This window comes from Schistocerca piceifrons, chromosome 4 (assembly GCF_021461385.2).
Source record: "Schistocerca piceifrons isolate TAMUIC-IGC-003096 chromosome 4, iqSchPice1.1, whole genome shotgun sequence".
In the NCBI taxonomy this organism is placed as follows: Eukaryota; Metazoa; Arthropoda; class Insecta; order Orthoptera; family Acrididae; genus Schistocerca; species Schistocerca piceifrons.
The window spans coordinates 615,331,304-615,346,217 of NC_060141.1; the positions used below are offsets into that span (position 1 = coordinate 615,331,304).

General features: G+C 40.9%; 1 protein-coding gene across 1 annotated transcript in view; it reads right to left on the reverse strand.

The window, feature by feature from the left end:
- The window catches only part of LOC124796313 (semaphorin-5A), a 666,040-nt gene that overhangs the window by 9,489 nt on the left and 641,637 nt on the right, over positions 1 to 14,914 (reverse strand). Inside the window, exons 4-10 of the mRNA XM_047260440.1 lie at positions 4,672 to 4,879; positions 3,793 to 4,098; positions 3,418 to 3,617; positions 2,623 to 2,919; positions 2,240 to 2,396; positions 706 to 919; positions 243 to 584 (exon numbers count right to left, since the gene is read on the reverse strand). Of these exons, the coding sequence (XP_047116396.1) occupies positions 243 to 584; positions 706 to 919; positions 2,240 to 2,396; positions 2,623 to 2,919; positions 3,418 to 3,617; positions 3,793 to 4,098; positions 4,672 to 4,879 (1,724 nt within the window). The remainder of the gene's footprint in view (positions 1 to 242; positions 585 to 705; positions 920 to 2,239; positions 2,397 to 2,622; positions 2,920 to 3,417; positions 3,618 to 3,792; positions 4,099 to 4,671; positions 4,880 to 14,914) is intronic.

Here is a 14,914-nt window from a genome sequence, read left to right on the forward strand (position 1 = left end):
CTAAACCCCATCAGTCCTTTTACTTCACTCCTCTTCCTTCCCGTTCAACCTTTCTGCCAGAACAAGGAGCCAAGGGCTCCTAAAGCTTGGAAACTGTAATACTTCTTATAAGCGTGTTCTCCTGCTGCCACTTGGTGGAGTAAATTTTTTACTATCCAGTTACGTTATATGTGCACAATAAATTATGGTTTATTTAAATGGTTGCTAGATTGTATAATTTAACAGAAGGTTTGCATGCTCACCAGGACACGGTGGATTTGAAGTGCAGTAAATTTCACTACGATCCTGCCCAACACACACTCTCCCGCCGTGGGCTGGTGCAGGATTACCACAGATGCGACGCCGTGTCTTGACAGCCACTCCACATGTCTGAGAACAAGCTGACCAAGCTGACCAGGCTGTCCATCCACCGTGCACTGTGCAGTTTGTTACTCGAATGGATGTGCCGACACACTGTGAGCCCCCATTCTGCGGTGCAGGATTGTTGCATTGCCGTGAGCTGCACAAGCATTCATCCCCTGACTCAGTTTCTCCAGAATGTGAGCATGGAAACCAGCTTGACCAACTGCTCCAACCTCCGTCCACTATAAGTTTTATTATTTTACCATTAGACAATTGTAAAGATTGTATATGTTCTCATAAATTAATTTTACAATGACTATACTTTGTTCGGTGTGAAAATGTGGCAACAGAGATATGTAATACCTGGAGCAGTGAGTACAGGGCACTGTGTCACACTTTGCTGCCAGTGATGAGTGAGAGGATTATCATTAGGAGCTGTCTGACATTTCTCGAGAATTTCATTCCATCCACAGTATGGATCCATGGCATTCAAACAAGCAGCCTTATTTGTCAGTCTAGAACAGTGTTGCGCAGGAATCCTAATAATGCCATTATCAGAGCCAATATACACAGAGTCCTGAAAATAATAAGATTCCATTAAATCCAATTTGATACATATTAAGTAAGCAGTGATAAAACTTGAAACTTCCTGGCAGATTAAACTTGTGTGTGTGTGTGTGTGTGTGTGTGTGTGTGTGTGTGTGTGTGTGTGTGTGTGCGACCCAGAACCTTGCCTGGATTGTCCAGTCAGTAAGAGTATTGATTGTGAAAGGCAAGGTTCTGGGAATTCGGTCTTGGTCCAGCACAAAGTTTTAATCTGCCAGGAAGTTCCAAAACAGCACACATTCTGTTTAATTTATTTATTGAAGTTAGCAAATAGCTACAGAACACAATTATATAAGTATTTGCTATTTTATTTATTTGATATTTCATTTAACTTGGTTCTAGATTCTGCACCACTTGAAACATCCTGGCAGATTAAACTTGGACTTCGTCAAATAAATAAACTATCTGTCATTTAATTGAAGTTAAGGAATCTAGAATACTGAGAAAGAGGAAGAAGAAAACACTGGTGCTAAACTTTAGATGTAGGTGAGAGTTAGAACCTCAGTTGTAGGATATGTTAGTAGCAGAGTGCACCATATACATATGTAAGTTAACCAGTGGAACAATTAATATATTCAGAATGAGATTTTCACTCTGCAGCGGAGTGTGCGCTGAAATGAAACTTCCTGGCAGATTAAAACTGTGTGCCCAACCGAGACTCGAACTCGGGACCTTTGCCTTTCGCGGGCAAGTGCTCTCCATATTTAATTAATATATTGTTTTAAATATATCATGTGAATGAATATTGAGTGGCAATTGAAATGTGATGAATAGATGAGAATATTATAAAATAAAAACTAACGCAATTATCGTATGATGGCATCAGGGTCCTGTTGCATAAACTGCTTTTTTAATCACTTTATTTATGCTTTTAACATTCTTATATTTATATGTTGTATTTTAGTTGTTGATCTAGGGCCCAGATACTAATGTAATGAGTTATCAAATGAGTTTCAGTGACTGAAACATGATAGAAGTTTCCCAATAGTTGATGCCAAATGAGTTTACCTTTATTATACTCACGTCTTGAAAGCAATATTTAGAACTATACTACCAAAACTGGGAACATACCATTGTTCCCTATTATTGAAAGTAAATTTTGTTTATTTTTTAAAATTTGAAATATAGGTATAATATTTAAAGGAAGTTGGATATGACTGGATAATTAGTATTATCATCATCATCATCCATGTAGTCTAAGAAACTATATGCAGCCCTTAAATTTTAATGACATATCATTAATTACTGTTAAAAACAGCAAAATGGCATCTAATTGCATTTAATGACTTACAGCTGATTTTAGATAGTGAAGTGCCTTTATCGGTACTACTGTATTCCCCGGGTATGGTTTCCATATTTCTACAACACAGGTTTCCTGTGTTCTTGGTAAAACTGATATCTTCTTGACAAGTCCTTCAGAGGTTGCAGCGTAAATTATATGCACAGCTCTGAAATTAAACACACCAACTGAAATGCTTCAACACACTAAACAAAAAATTCTGTATGTCACTACTACACTTAGACAAAATATTGAATAAATATGTTTTTACCAACAACAGTAACAACGGTGGTAGATGTAATTACAAAACTGAACAACACACACTTAGTAGTGCAATGATCATTGCATTTGAGCTGTCATATAATTTACTAATGAAATGTAAAATCTGATGATACCTGTGTAGCTTGGTGGGTATCACATGTATTGCTATGTGGGTGAGTGTCTCAAGCTGTCCTGTGTAGAGTGGTTTCGTTGTAGCTGGCTGCACAGCACTGTCCATCAGCTGGTAGCGTGAGGAATCCAGTAGCAAGTGAGAATGTGGGGCAGCCTGGCATTCTAGCAACTGTTTGTGTTGATTGTGGTGCCGCTCCCATGCAGATCCTGGCTTATCTTGGTGTTTGAATGGGCCTAAAAATGCTGCTTCCACAGCAGTCATATTGAATGCACATATGGCTGATCCAGGAATGCTGTTTCTGTGAAGGAAAACCAAACAATTTCATATAAAAGTAGAGGAATTTTGAACTTTTTTTTAATGGTACCCCTCAGCAACTTTGTAAGTGTCAACGTTGGGGTTTAGTTTCTGAAACTGAGAAACAAGATGTTGAAAATATTTGACAGAGGATTACTGCCAAGAAAATGACAATAAACTTCTGACATAATCAAAACATAATTTTCTTCTTTTTTCAGATCTGATTTAGGAATTATATTATTTAGTGTTAATTTGTGGCTTGCAGAAAGGACTTCCTTTCTTCTGAATTTTGTGATAACTGAAAGTTCTAGATCGTAAAATTATTGTCTTTAAAGAGAAGGATGGTACGTTCTCATACCCCTTTTCAGCTGAGCACTAACAGAAATTTATATAAATTAGTCAAATATCATTAATCCTAATTGTCTTTTAATCTCAATAAATTTATACTTGTATCAGCAGGTACAAGCCATCATCATCATCATTATAACATTTTTGTACTTACGGAGGAGTTGTGAAAGTTGCATATATTGTCTCTTCCTCTTCAACATATGACATTCCCTGAATTTCATCAAAATAGAATGGATATTCGCCAGGAATGGAACAATTAAGTCGAGCTTTGACAAAAGTTGTCCAATTGTCCTTTAACATTAGCTGTCCACCACTATCATTCTTGCAGACTCTTGCTATGCGTGAGTACACTATCTGCAACAACAGGTACACAGAATGGGCTATAGAGTATATCTATATTTTCTTGCAGTGTGGATTCAAAACAAAAAATACAATCAGTTTATTAATTACAGAGTTTCACACATTCATTCATCGAAACTGTGAGAAGTAATATTCTCTCTGATAACCTGCACAAGGTCCTACAGCTTACCTTTCCACAATTAATGTATTCCACAGCACTTTCTCTAAAGAGAAAGTATACAAAATTGTCTTTCTCAAAAGACCCCACAAATTGTGGGTCATTCAGCCACTTGCTGTTGTACTGATTGGTCCGAAGTGTGGTAGAGCCAGCTCCAAGGCTCCTGTAGATTGCTGGATCTGCTCCTGAGAAATCCATAGGACTTCCCACAAAATACTGACCATTTTGGGTCATCAAGGCAGTAATATTGTACGTGGGACTGAATGGACATTTTGCAACTCCTTTCACCCATTCAAGTACATTATTCACATTCTCAATCTGAAATTAAAATAAAAAAATAATATTCAGAACTAAAACACAATTCACCATCATTTTAACACAAAATAGTATAAAAAAAATTGTATTAAAATGTTGAAGTTCTTGACTACATTAAAGTCTGAAATTCTGTGAAGTTCTGGAAGTGCACAGCCATCTTTGTCTCTTGAATTTAAGAAGCAAGAAAAAAAATGTTTATGATTTCTGAGCTTAGTTTGCTGTTTTGTTGTGGTCTTCAGTCCTGAGCTCTCCATGCTACTCTATCCTATGAAAGCTGCTTCATCTCCCAGCACGTACTGCAGACTACATCCTTCTGAATCTGCTTAGTGTATTCATCTCTTCGTCTCCCGCTACGATTTTTACCCTCCACATTGCCCTCAAATACTAAATTGGTGACCCCTTGATGCCTCAGAACATGTCCTACCAACCGATCCCTTCTTTTAGTCAAGTTGTGTCACAAACTCCTCTTCTCCCCAATTCTATTCAATACCTCCTCATTAGTTATGTGATCTACCCATTTAATATTCAGCATTTGCTGTATGTATAGAAATACCCTACAGTACTGCCACTGCTTACCTCCCTCCAGGTGCACTGTGGTGAGAAGGCACTTGTGCCACAGGCAAATATCCGCTTGCCGTTGCGTAGCAGGACGCGGACAAAATTGTGGCACTGGTACTCCGTCTGTCCTTTGGCCTGGCAGAGAGCAGTCTTGTTTGCAGGTGCCGGCCAGTCTGCTTTTTCCAGCTGCCGCAGATCAGGAATTGCAAGTCGGTACAGTGCATCCCTAAAACACAGGAAATGAGGTATTTAAATACATATATCTGAAGGATGGAAAAAAATGTAGTTTAGAACTGTGACTTACTTATTGACCTATTCACAAATTAAAATCTTTCTATTATACACGCATGGACTGGCTGTTGCAGCATAGCAATGGTACTGACATCCATATATATATGAAAGAAGAAGTAAATGGGCAAATAGGCTAAACGGATAGGAACCAAATAACTGCATACAGCAAAAATGAATAAGTAATGCAAATGAATATTTCCATAGTTGATATGTTCTTCTTTAAATAAGGTAGAATTATTTGGTCAGTAGGAACACGAGTCCCGCTAATATTTGACAGATGGTAGCAGCAATAGTAGTGGTCATAAGAGACCCAACAGATAATTTTGGATTTCAATTTGTGATATTGTGCACCATATTACTGGTCGAATTTGTGATCCAACAGACATGCAGTGTGCCTCAGATTTCAGACAAAATTCTTATCTGATACGTGGAGGGAACAAGCCCTATTTCCTTGTCTCACCAAAGCACACTGGAATCAGCACTGCATTCACAATGCCTGTTACAATGCTATGGGATGCTACATAGTATCTTAGTTAAGACTTGCCAATGGGCTCATACCTAGCAATTCCTGTGCTCCCAGAAAAGTGCCCATTTATATTGTGCATATAATAATTTCCACACCTTGCAGTGAACACCATAGTGTTGCTCTTTCTCATCTGTCTCCACCTGCTTGACGTCAGGCAGTGAAGAACACAGAGTATTCCACAAAATGGTCAGAATCAGAATTTTATTGTCTCATAACGTACAAGTTAAATTATTGATTTTACGGACAGGAGATTTGTCAGCTTATAACTATGATAAATTATACATGGAATACAATATTTTATATAATCACAATAAAATCTGAATATTATTTATTATTAATGTTTTTATCCTGTTCAGATGGTCAGATCATTAAAAAACTAATCAACAGAGTAATAACAATTCTCTTTTTACTGCCTCAGTTTGGACCTTTCTAAAATTTGTGTCTTTCAGTTTATTGTATACTTTCATTCCCATATATTGTAGAGTCTGTGCAAAAAGATTAAGTCTGTGCAACATGAAGTTTTATTTGTTTCTAGTTTCGTAACTATGCTGGAAATTATTTGAGAAAAAGAGTTTAGGGTTGTTACTTGTGAAAAAAATTATTTCGTACAGATAAAATAAGGGAATGCTTGGTATCTTAAGATCTCTTAATAATGGCCGACAAGATTCTCTTGGCTTTGCACTGCATATGTTTCTGATAATTTTTTCTGCAAAGTTAATATTTTTGTCATGTTGCTAGCATGTTGTCATGTTGGTTTCCACTGTTTGAACAGAAATAGCTGAAGAGGCATTAACAATAACCTGATCCATTTGCTCTCATGACTATTATGTTGCTTTTGTTTATTGTCAGTTGCCAGTAAATACAGGGCTATTACAAATGATTGAAGCGATTTCATAAATTCACTGTAGCTCCATTAATTGACATATGGTCACGACACACTACAGATACGTAGAAAAACTCATAAAGTTTTATTCGGCTGAAGCCGCACTTCAGGTTTCTGCCGCCAGAGCGCTCGAGAGCGCAGTGAGACAAAATGGCGACAGGAGCCGAGAAAGCGTATGTCGTGCTTGAAATGCACTCACATCAGTCAGTCATAACAGTGCAACGACACTTCAGGACGAAGTTCAACAAAGATCCACCAACTGCTAACTCCAATCGGCAAAGGTATGCGCAGTTTAAAGCTTCTGGATGCCTCTGTAAGGGGGAAATCAACGGGTCGGCCTGCAGTGAGCGAAGAAACGGTTGAACGCGTGCGGACAAGTTTCACGCGTAGCCCGCGGAAGTCGACGAATAAAGCAAGCAGGGAGCTAAACGTACCACAGCCGACGGTTTGGAAAATCTTACGGAAAAGGCTAAAGCAGAAGCCTTACCGTTTACAATTGCTACAAGCCCTGACACCCGATGAAAAAGTCAAACGCTTTGAATTTTCGGCGCGGTTGCAACAGCTCATGGAAGAGGATGCGTTCAGTGCGAAACTTGTTTTCAGTGATGAAGCAACATTTTTTCTTAATGGTGAAGTGAACAGACACAATGTGCGAATCTGGGCGGTAGAGAATCCTCACGCATTTGTGCAGCAAATTCGCAATTCAGCAAAAGTTAACGTGTTTTGTGCAATCTCACGGTTTAAAGTTTACGGCCCCTTTTTCTTCTGCGAAAAAAAAGTTACAGGACACATGTATCTGGACATGCTGGAAAATTGGCTCATGCCACAACTGGAGACCGACAGCGCCGACTTCATCTTTCAACAAGACGGTGCTCCACTGCACTTCCATCATGATGTTCGGCATTTCTTAAACAGGAGATTGGAAAACCGATAGATCGGTCGTGGTGGAGATCATGATCAGCAATTCATGTCATGGCCTCCACGCTCTCCCGACTTAACTCCATGCGATTTCTTTCTGTGGGGTTATGTGAAAGATTTAGTGTTTAAACCTCCTCTACCAAGAAACGTGCCAGAACTGCGAGCTCACATCACCGATGCTTTCGAACTCATTGATGGGGACATGCTGCGCCGAGTGTGGGAGGAACTTGATTATCGGCTTGATGTCTGCCGAATCACTAAAGGGGCACATATCGAACATTTGTGAATGCCTAAAAAAACTTTTTGAGTTTTTGTATGTGTGTGCAAAGCACTGTGAAAATATTTCAAATTATAAAGTTATTGTAGAGCTGTGAAAGCGCTTCAATCATTTGTAATAACGCTGTACAAGTAAATAACAGGATGGCTGACAACTTGTATGAAAGGATGCGTGTTTTAAAGTGTCAGCAGAAATGTGAAAACATGACAGAAGTGCAGAGATGATGGCGGGCAGAATTTTAGACTGCACCACTCTCACGCATAACAATAACGAAATTGAGCGGAAATTTTATGAGGAAAGGAAGTGTGCATGATCTGAAGAAGGGACTGTGTAACAAGAAGAAATCAATAGCGGGTGAAAGAGGGGTGGTCACAGTGGTACAGGCTTTCATAAGATGCCCAAAGAAGTCCATAGTGCCCCAAAGAAGTCCACAGGCTACACTGCGCATGAATCAAGTGTAAGCAAACCAAGTTCACCGTATTTGAAGACAAGCAAAGCAGAAACCGTATGTTCTCAGGCTGCGTCTCACGATGAAAGAAGACAATCTGAATAGGCGCCTTGAATTTTGTGAAAGGATTTGCAATAATGAACAGTTGACTGGTGGCATTGTTTGGTCAGGTGAGGCAACTTTTAAATTGAATGGAACCATCAATCACCACTGCTGTGTGTACTGAGCAAGAGATAATCGTTATGTTATGAAGAATGAGTTGTTAATCATCCTTGTTTATCGGTGTGGTGTGGCATGTCTGTCAGAGGACTTCTAGGGCCAGTCTTTTTTGAAAGATCAGTGGCAGGTGTAAAGTACCTTACCGTGTTCCAGGGACGAATTGAACCAGCTGTTCACCAAATGTAGAGAGATGAATTTCTTTTTTTCTACACGACAGTTTATCGTTACATTACCATCGAGTCATGCAACAATTCCTGGATGAAACGTTTGTAGAGAGGTGGACAGGCCGACGGGGAAGTGCTGAGTTTCCACACAGATCTCTCTATCTAACGCCGTTAGACTTCTTTCTGCGGGGAATTCTGGACACATGTACCAGGTGTACCGGTATGAAATGAGCGTTTTTTTGTGAAAATGAAACACTAATTTTGAATTGAAAAGTAAAAACATTTTATTCAAAGTACTGAACACTGCTTTCTATACATTTTGACCACCTTTCTGGCAATTTGTGGACATCACGCCAATAGAAATGTTCGTCTTTTGAAGCAAACCAAACAGACACCCAATTTTTGACTTCTTCGTAGGAATGGAAGTGTTCCTCAGCCAATGCGAGTCCCATTGATGAAAACAAATGGTAGTCGGAAGGGGCCAAGTCTGGTGAATACGGCGGGTGGGGTAGCAGCTCCCAGCCAAGTGTTTTGATTGTATCCTGAACCAGTTTTGCTTTGTGTGCAGGTGCATTGTCGTGGGAAAAAAAATTTACTTTGCCATGTCGTCTGGCCCATTCTGGTCTTTTTTCGATCAATGCATAGTTCAAATTGATCATTTGTTGTCTGTAGCAATTAGTATTCACAGTTTCACTGGGTTTTAGAAGCTCATGGTACACCTCACCTTTCTGATCCCACCAAACACAGAAGATTGTCTTCTTGCCGAATCGATCTGGTTCTGCAGTCGATGTTGACGGTTGTCCCGGATTAACCCATGATTTTTGGAAGTTTAGGATTCTTAAAAGAAATCCATTTTTCATCGCCAGTAACAATTCGATGCAAAATTGATTTTCTTTCATGTCTTTGAAGCAAAATTTGACAAATGGTTTTTCGGTTTTCCATCTGTCTTTCATTCAATTCATGTGGCACCCATTTTCCACACTTTTTGATCTTTCCCATACCTTTCAAACGGTTAAAAAATGGTTTGTTGTGCAACATTTAGCATTGCTGTCATTTGCTTCTGACTCAAAGTGTCATCTTCATCCAATATTGCTTGCAATTCTGCGTCTTCGAACTTTTTTGGTGGTCTTCCACGTTCTTCATTTCTTACATCAAAATCATTATTTCTGAACCGTTGACACCATCTTTTGCATGTTGCTTCTGATAGAGCATGATCACCATATGCCTCGACAAGCATTCGACGCGACTCTGCAGCACTTTCTTTCAAATGAAAACAAAAAATTAATGCTTTCCGCAAATTATCAATTTCTGGTACAAAATTCGACATTGTTAACACGATGAAAACATATGATGTTGTTCGTTCCGTGTCTTGATGTATACTAAATATCTTTGACAGATGTCATACCAACCAAACAAAAAAAATTAAGGCTCGTTCACAACAAATGTTCCCTATCGACACATTTGTATCTTAACGCTCATTTCATACCGGTACACCTGGTACGCGCGAAAGCTAAGTACGCTGGATGACATGAGGGAGGCGATTGTGATTACCTGTGAATCCATTCCAGCGGCAACATACTACATATGTGTCGGTCTTTTGCGCAGCGTTGCAGACACCGTAGTGCTGCCGACGGGGGACATTTTGAACATCTTCGACAGTAAACCATCACAGTACTGTCGTGACCATCTATGTGACTTGAAATTCATAGTTTTTGTTATTTTTGTTCGAGTTATCAAAATTCAAACAGTGTAAACCCCTTTGTGAGGCACCCTGTATTTAACTGACCGTAGAGCTTAGCGTGTCATGACATCTATGTGATTTGAAATTCATAGTTTTTGTTATTTTTGTTCGAGTTATTAAAATACAAACAATGTAAACCCCTTTGTGAGGCACCCTGTATTTAACTGACCGTAGAGCTTAGCCTGTCATGACATCTATGTGATTTGAAATTCATAGTTTTTGTTATTTTTGTTCGAGTTATTAAAATACAAACAGTGTAAACCCCTTTGTGAGGCACCCTGTATTTAACTGCCCGTAGAGAGTAGCATCTCAGGGCGGTGGCTGGCAGTACATTTAACCTCGGCACGAGGGCTGCCGCAATACAAATGCGCCCTTCCATAGGCCACGGGGCGAGACAGTTCGTGCAGCGGGCGACCTTGGCTCTGATGTATGCGGCCGAGTACCCAGCCACCTGCCAACGCAGCGTCTATATCGCGCCCGATTTAAACTTCCAGCATGATCGATGTGGTCCGTGTGCCTGTGGGTGTGGCGCTCTTGCTTACAAGCTCCGTCCGCGACCTCCCGGCACTGGAAATACTCCGATAGCTCCTCCCAGAACCGAGTACACTGTTCAACCGGATAATACATCAGTAGGAACTAGCGTGTGGCGTGTTAACTGGATGTTCCCAGTTCCGTGACACCGGACAGGATGAAAAGTGGGCTCGGTATTCCGTAGCGGGAAACGTAATGCGTTACACATGACAGTAGCGCGGGGCATTTCTAACGTTCCTCTATGTTCTTCTTTTCGTTCTCTCTTTCTGTTCACCAAAGCTTTGAGTTTTCGAGTTTTTCACTGTCCCACTGCCGTGCAATGTGCAACGTGTACCGGGTGTGTCTCCTAAAAGCCATCAGGCACATTTTGTCTAGTATTTAGGCAGATATTCGCAATTCCGTTTTTGCAGTGCATAGATCGAGTCAGTCCAAAGAAATACTGCTCAACACCAGGGCTGGTTCTCGAATGGGTCGAATCGTACCACAGGGCGACAAATTTTTGGGAACGGCAAAATCTGGAATTTTAATATGTTTCGAAAAAGGCTGAACTACCCGAGACAAACTTTTTACATAAATGAAGGAGTGTGAAAGTAAGTTTGAAATACAAATCTTTCATAAGGTCTAGTGTCTTACCAGAAATTATCTACGGAATTGTGAAACAGGTGGCAAATGAAGCGCTAGATTTGGTCACCTTGGGTGCGACTTTCAAAAATTTTGGCTCCGTGAACGGAGTCAAAGATTCTGTAGTGATGGTATTAAAAAACTGGTCTTCGTTGAGAGCAAAGTGTTAGTCGCATGGGTAACTATATTGCGAAATAAATATGTAGACATGAAGAACAGGGATGTAGTGTGTTAATGAAGTTTGTTTTGTTTAAAATGCTTTAAGACTTTTCACATAAAAAATTCGGAGGCATTGTGTTTCAGCTCGCTCTCGTAATGAATAAATGAAGATAAATGTCAGCATATGATGGCCTAACAGTTCCTATACAGCAAACTTAAACACTTGTAGTAGTACCGCCGAGAAAAAACACTTTGTAATACATAAACAAAGAATAAGTAAAATCTGCACTGTAAGCATTTCACTTATGTTTCACTAATTGGTGCATGATTACTGGCTCTGGTATTAAAAACGTATTCACGTCAGAAAGACGTAGGGGGTATGTGTGGTGTGTGTGAAAGTAAAACGTCATGGATGAATGACTTTATTCTGAAAAAGGTTGACTAAGGAGAGGGGGCAGGGGGGAGCGGCGCTTAGAAATCTTCGTACGGGGTGGCGAGATCCCTGGAAACAGCACTGCTCAACATGACGCGATGGCCGGTGTCGACGAAAAGCATCTGTTTGTTTCCCGTTACAGACATAATTATGTATTACTTGCCCATTCGACAGAACGGTCCCAAACTAGTCCAGTGCGATATTCGGTGTAGGGATACGTATTAACACTTTGGAGACCAATCCCGAACGCAGCTCGGGCCGCGACTGTGTTACAAAGACCGTGCCCGAGTAGAAGTCGGCCGTGATTTTGTGGACGCGCGAACCACCTGTCGCTTTAAAATTGGACTCATTTCATGTAACAACAATGTACGGAAGTCTCGCAACCCGCTTCTTGACTGGTGCTGCCTTGTTTTGTTCATTTCTAGAATTATTGCGAAAGAAACACTGAACGTAATAGCTACTGTCGTTAACCTCTGAGCCAATATCATCACTGACGTAATTTTTTGCGTGTACTCGATAGGTTCCGCAGTTCTCTGGAATTCTGCTACAAATACGTCACGTTTGTTGAGTGAGCAAGTATTTTGGAAGTTCAAGAGGAAGAGATTTGCTCATTAGCTCGCCTCGAACTTCCTTTCTTTTTTTTTTTTAGGTGGCGGGGGGGGGGGGGGGGGGATAGTTATACTTTCTGTTATATTAAAATTTGTGATCTATCGAAGAACTAAAGTAAATATAAAAAATAAATATTGAAGCTTGGCTTCAAGCCATCCTGGGCTTACATTTCACCGAGATGATGCCCATCCGCACACAGCGACAGTTTCTACTGCTTGTGTTGGTGCTTGCCAAACCCCACCTAAGCCAGCAACGTCACCGGATCTCTCACCAGTTGAGAACGTTTGGAGCGTTGGGCAGGACCCTCCAAGTAGCTCGGGATTTTGACGATGTAACGCCCCAATTGAACAGAATTTGCCACGATATCAGCCGGCCGCGGCGGTCGAGCTGTTCTAGGCGCTTCAATCCGGAACCGCACGACTGCTACGGTCTTAGGTTAGAATCCTGCCTCGGGCATGGATGTGTGTGATGTCCTTAGGTTACTTAGGTTTAAGTAGGTCTAGGTCTAGGGGACTGATGACCTCACATGTTAAGTCCCATAGTGCTCAGAGCCATTTTGAACCACGATATCCCTCAAGAGGATATGCAACGACTATATCAATCAATGCCAAGCCGAATAACTGCTTACCTAAGGGCCAAAGGGGGACCAACGCGTGATTGACTTACTCACTTTGTGAAGTTTTTTCCGTTGAATATATCATTCAACTTTTCTGAAACTGTAGTTCTGAAATTGTAATCATTTGTTAGTCTGTAGCTGTGACAGCTATCGATTTTCGCCCCATTCGGATAATTCCTTCGTGGTGCGTTTTTATTTATTTATTTTACTTATAGTGTCTTACGACGTTGATCTGTATTGGGCAGACACAGCTGCAACGTTTCCGCCGCTACTCCACTTAACGAATGGGGTGCACCAGTTTGTTTTGGCCGCTCTAGCGCCATGCTACGGTGTTGCGGCGTGGGAATTTTAACGTGTACCAGAACTGCAGACATATACCTGCAAACAAATAACTAATTAATTACATAACTTACGACCACCCGTCGTAAACTTCTATCGAGCAAGAATGTCCTCTCTACCTGTGTTACTCTGGTTGTTTCTTCCGGACGGGCGCAGTTGCTGGGTAGTAGGTAGCGACGTCTGAAGGTCCGCTCAGACATGTCAGGACCGAGCGTCGGACTAGTGACCCCGTGCTCCAGCCCGTTCCTCTAGGAACCACACACACATAACTGAGGCTTGTCAGCCACTGTTGTTCCTCATAATGACTCGGAATTGCTGGTTGTTTCTGTTTGTGAAAGATGTAAATAAGTTCACTAATTTTCGTAATAGTGAATTAGGACTTGCAGCACTTGCTTCAGAGGAAGAAGAAAGAGAAGCATGGCAAAAAAAGAAGAAATCTGTGGATCCACAGAGCCTGGGAAACAAGACCAGTACAGGAAGAGTTTCGAACATTATTTCCTCGTCTCACGGATGATAAGAGAAAGTTTTATGAATATTTTAAGATGATGCACATCTTATGTCAACTTTTAAGCAAATTAGAACCAAAATTGAGAGAAAACTACACTTTCTGGAGACTACCAATTTCACCCAAAGACTTCTATCTTCTAGCCTCTGTCTTTGTACTCGGCATTCCGGTACTTTGCATTTGTCTGTTCATAAAAGACAGGAAACTTCTCCTGTTAGACTTTCCACATCCATTTTTTTCGAAAAATAGTCTTGCACAGTTGCACAACTTGCAAAACAGTTCTGCCGCTGCATCGTTCGTCAGGCGAAATTCCGAAATTAATCATCTGAAATACGTGTTTCGAAACACCGGTTATGTGTCACGTGATATGAAGTCAGCATTCTCCAAGAAAAGAAAACGTGAAAATGTTGATCATTCACGTGACGAGCCACCGATTGCCTTCCTTCCTTTCTCTGGCGCTCCATCCAGCAAAATAGGCACAGTCCTGAAAGACGAGGTGTCAGCATCCTTAGAAGATAAAGGAGATACTCTGCCCTGTTAAGGACAGTCTCGGCCTCAGGATTCCTGGGATTTACAACATCCCTTGTGATGTGCGGAAGAAATTACATCGGTCAGTCCCTCCGCACCGTTTCATCAGAGGCATATTAAAAATAGAGAACTGAAGAAAGCTGCAGTTGCTGAGTACAGCCTCACAAACAAAAATAAAATACTGTTTGACGAAACAAGAGTTGTCCCAAGATCTCATACACTAGGGTCCTGTAAATTAAAAAGGCTGTAGAAATGAGAATGTGTGAGAAAATGTTCAAGCGTGCCAGCGGATATAATCTGAGTGGTGCACGGAAGCGAGCTCTTGACGCAGAGAAGAGCCAGAGATATTCGTCGCAATGTTTACGCTACGACGGGAGCGGTGGCGCCACCGGCGCAGACATTGTCACTATCTGCGACAGCAAGACATAATTGTCGACCAATCAGAAGTCGTCT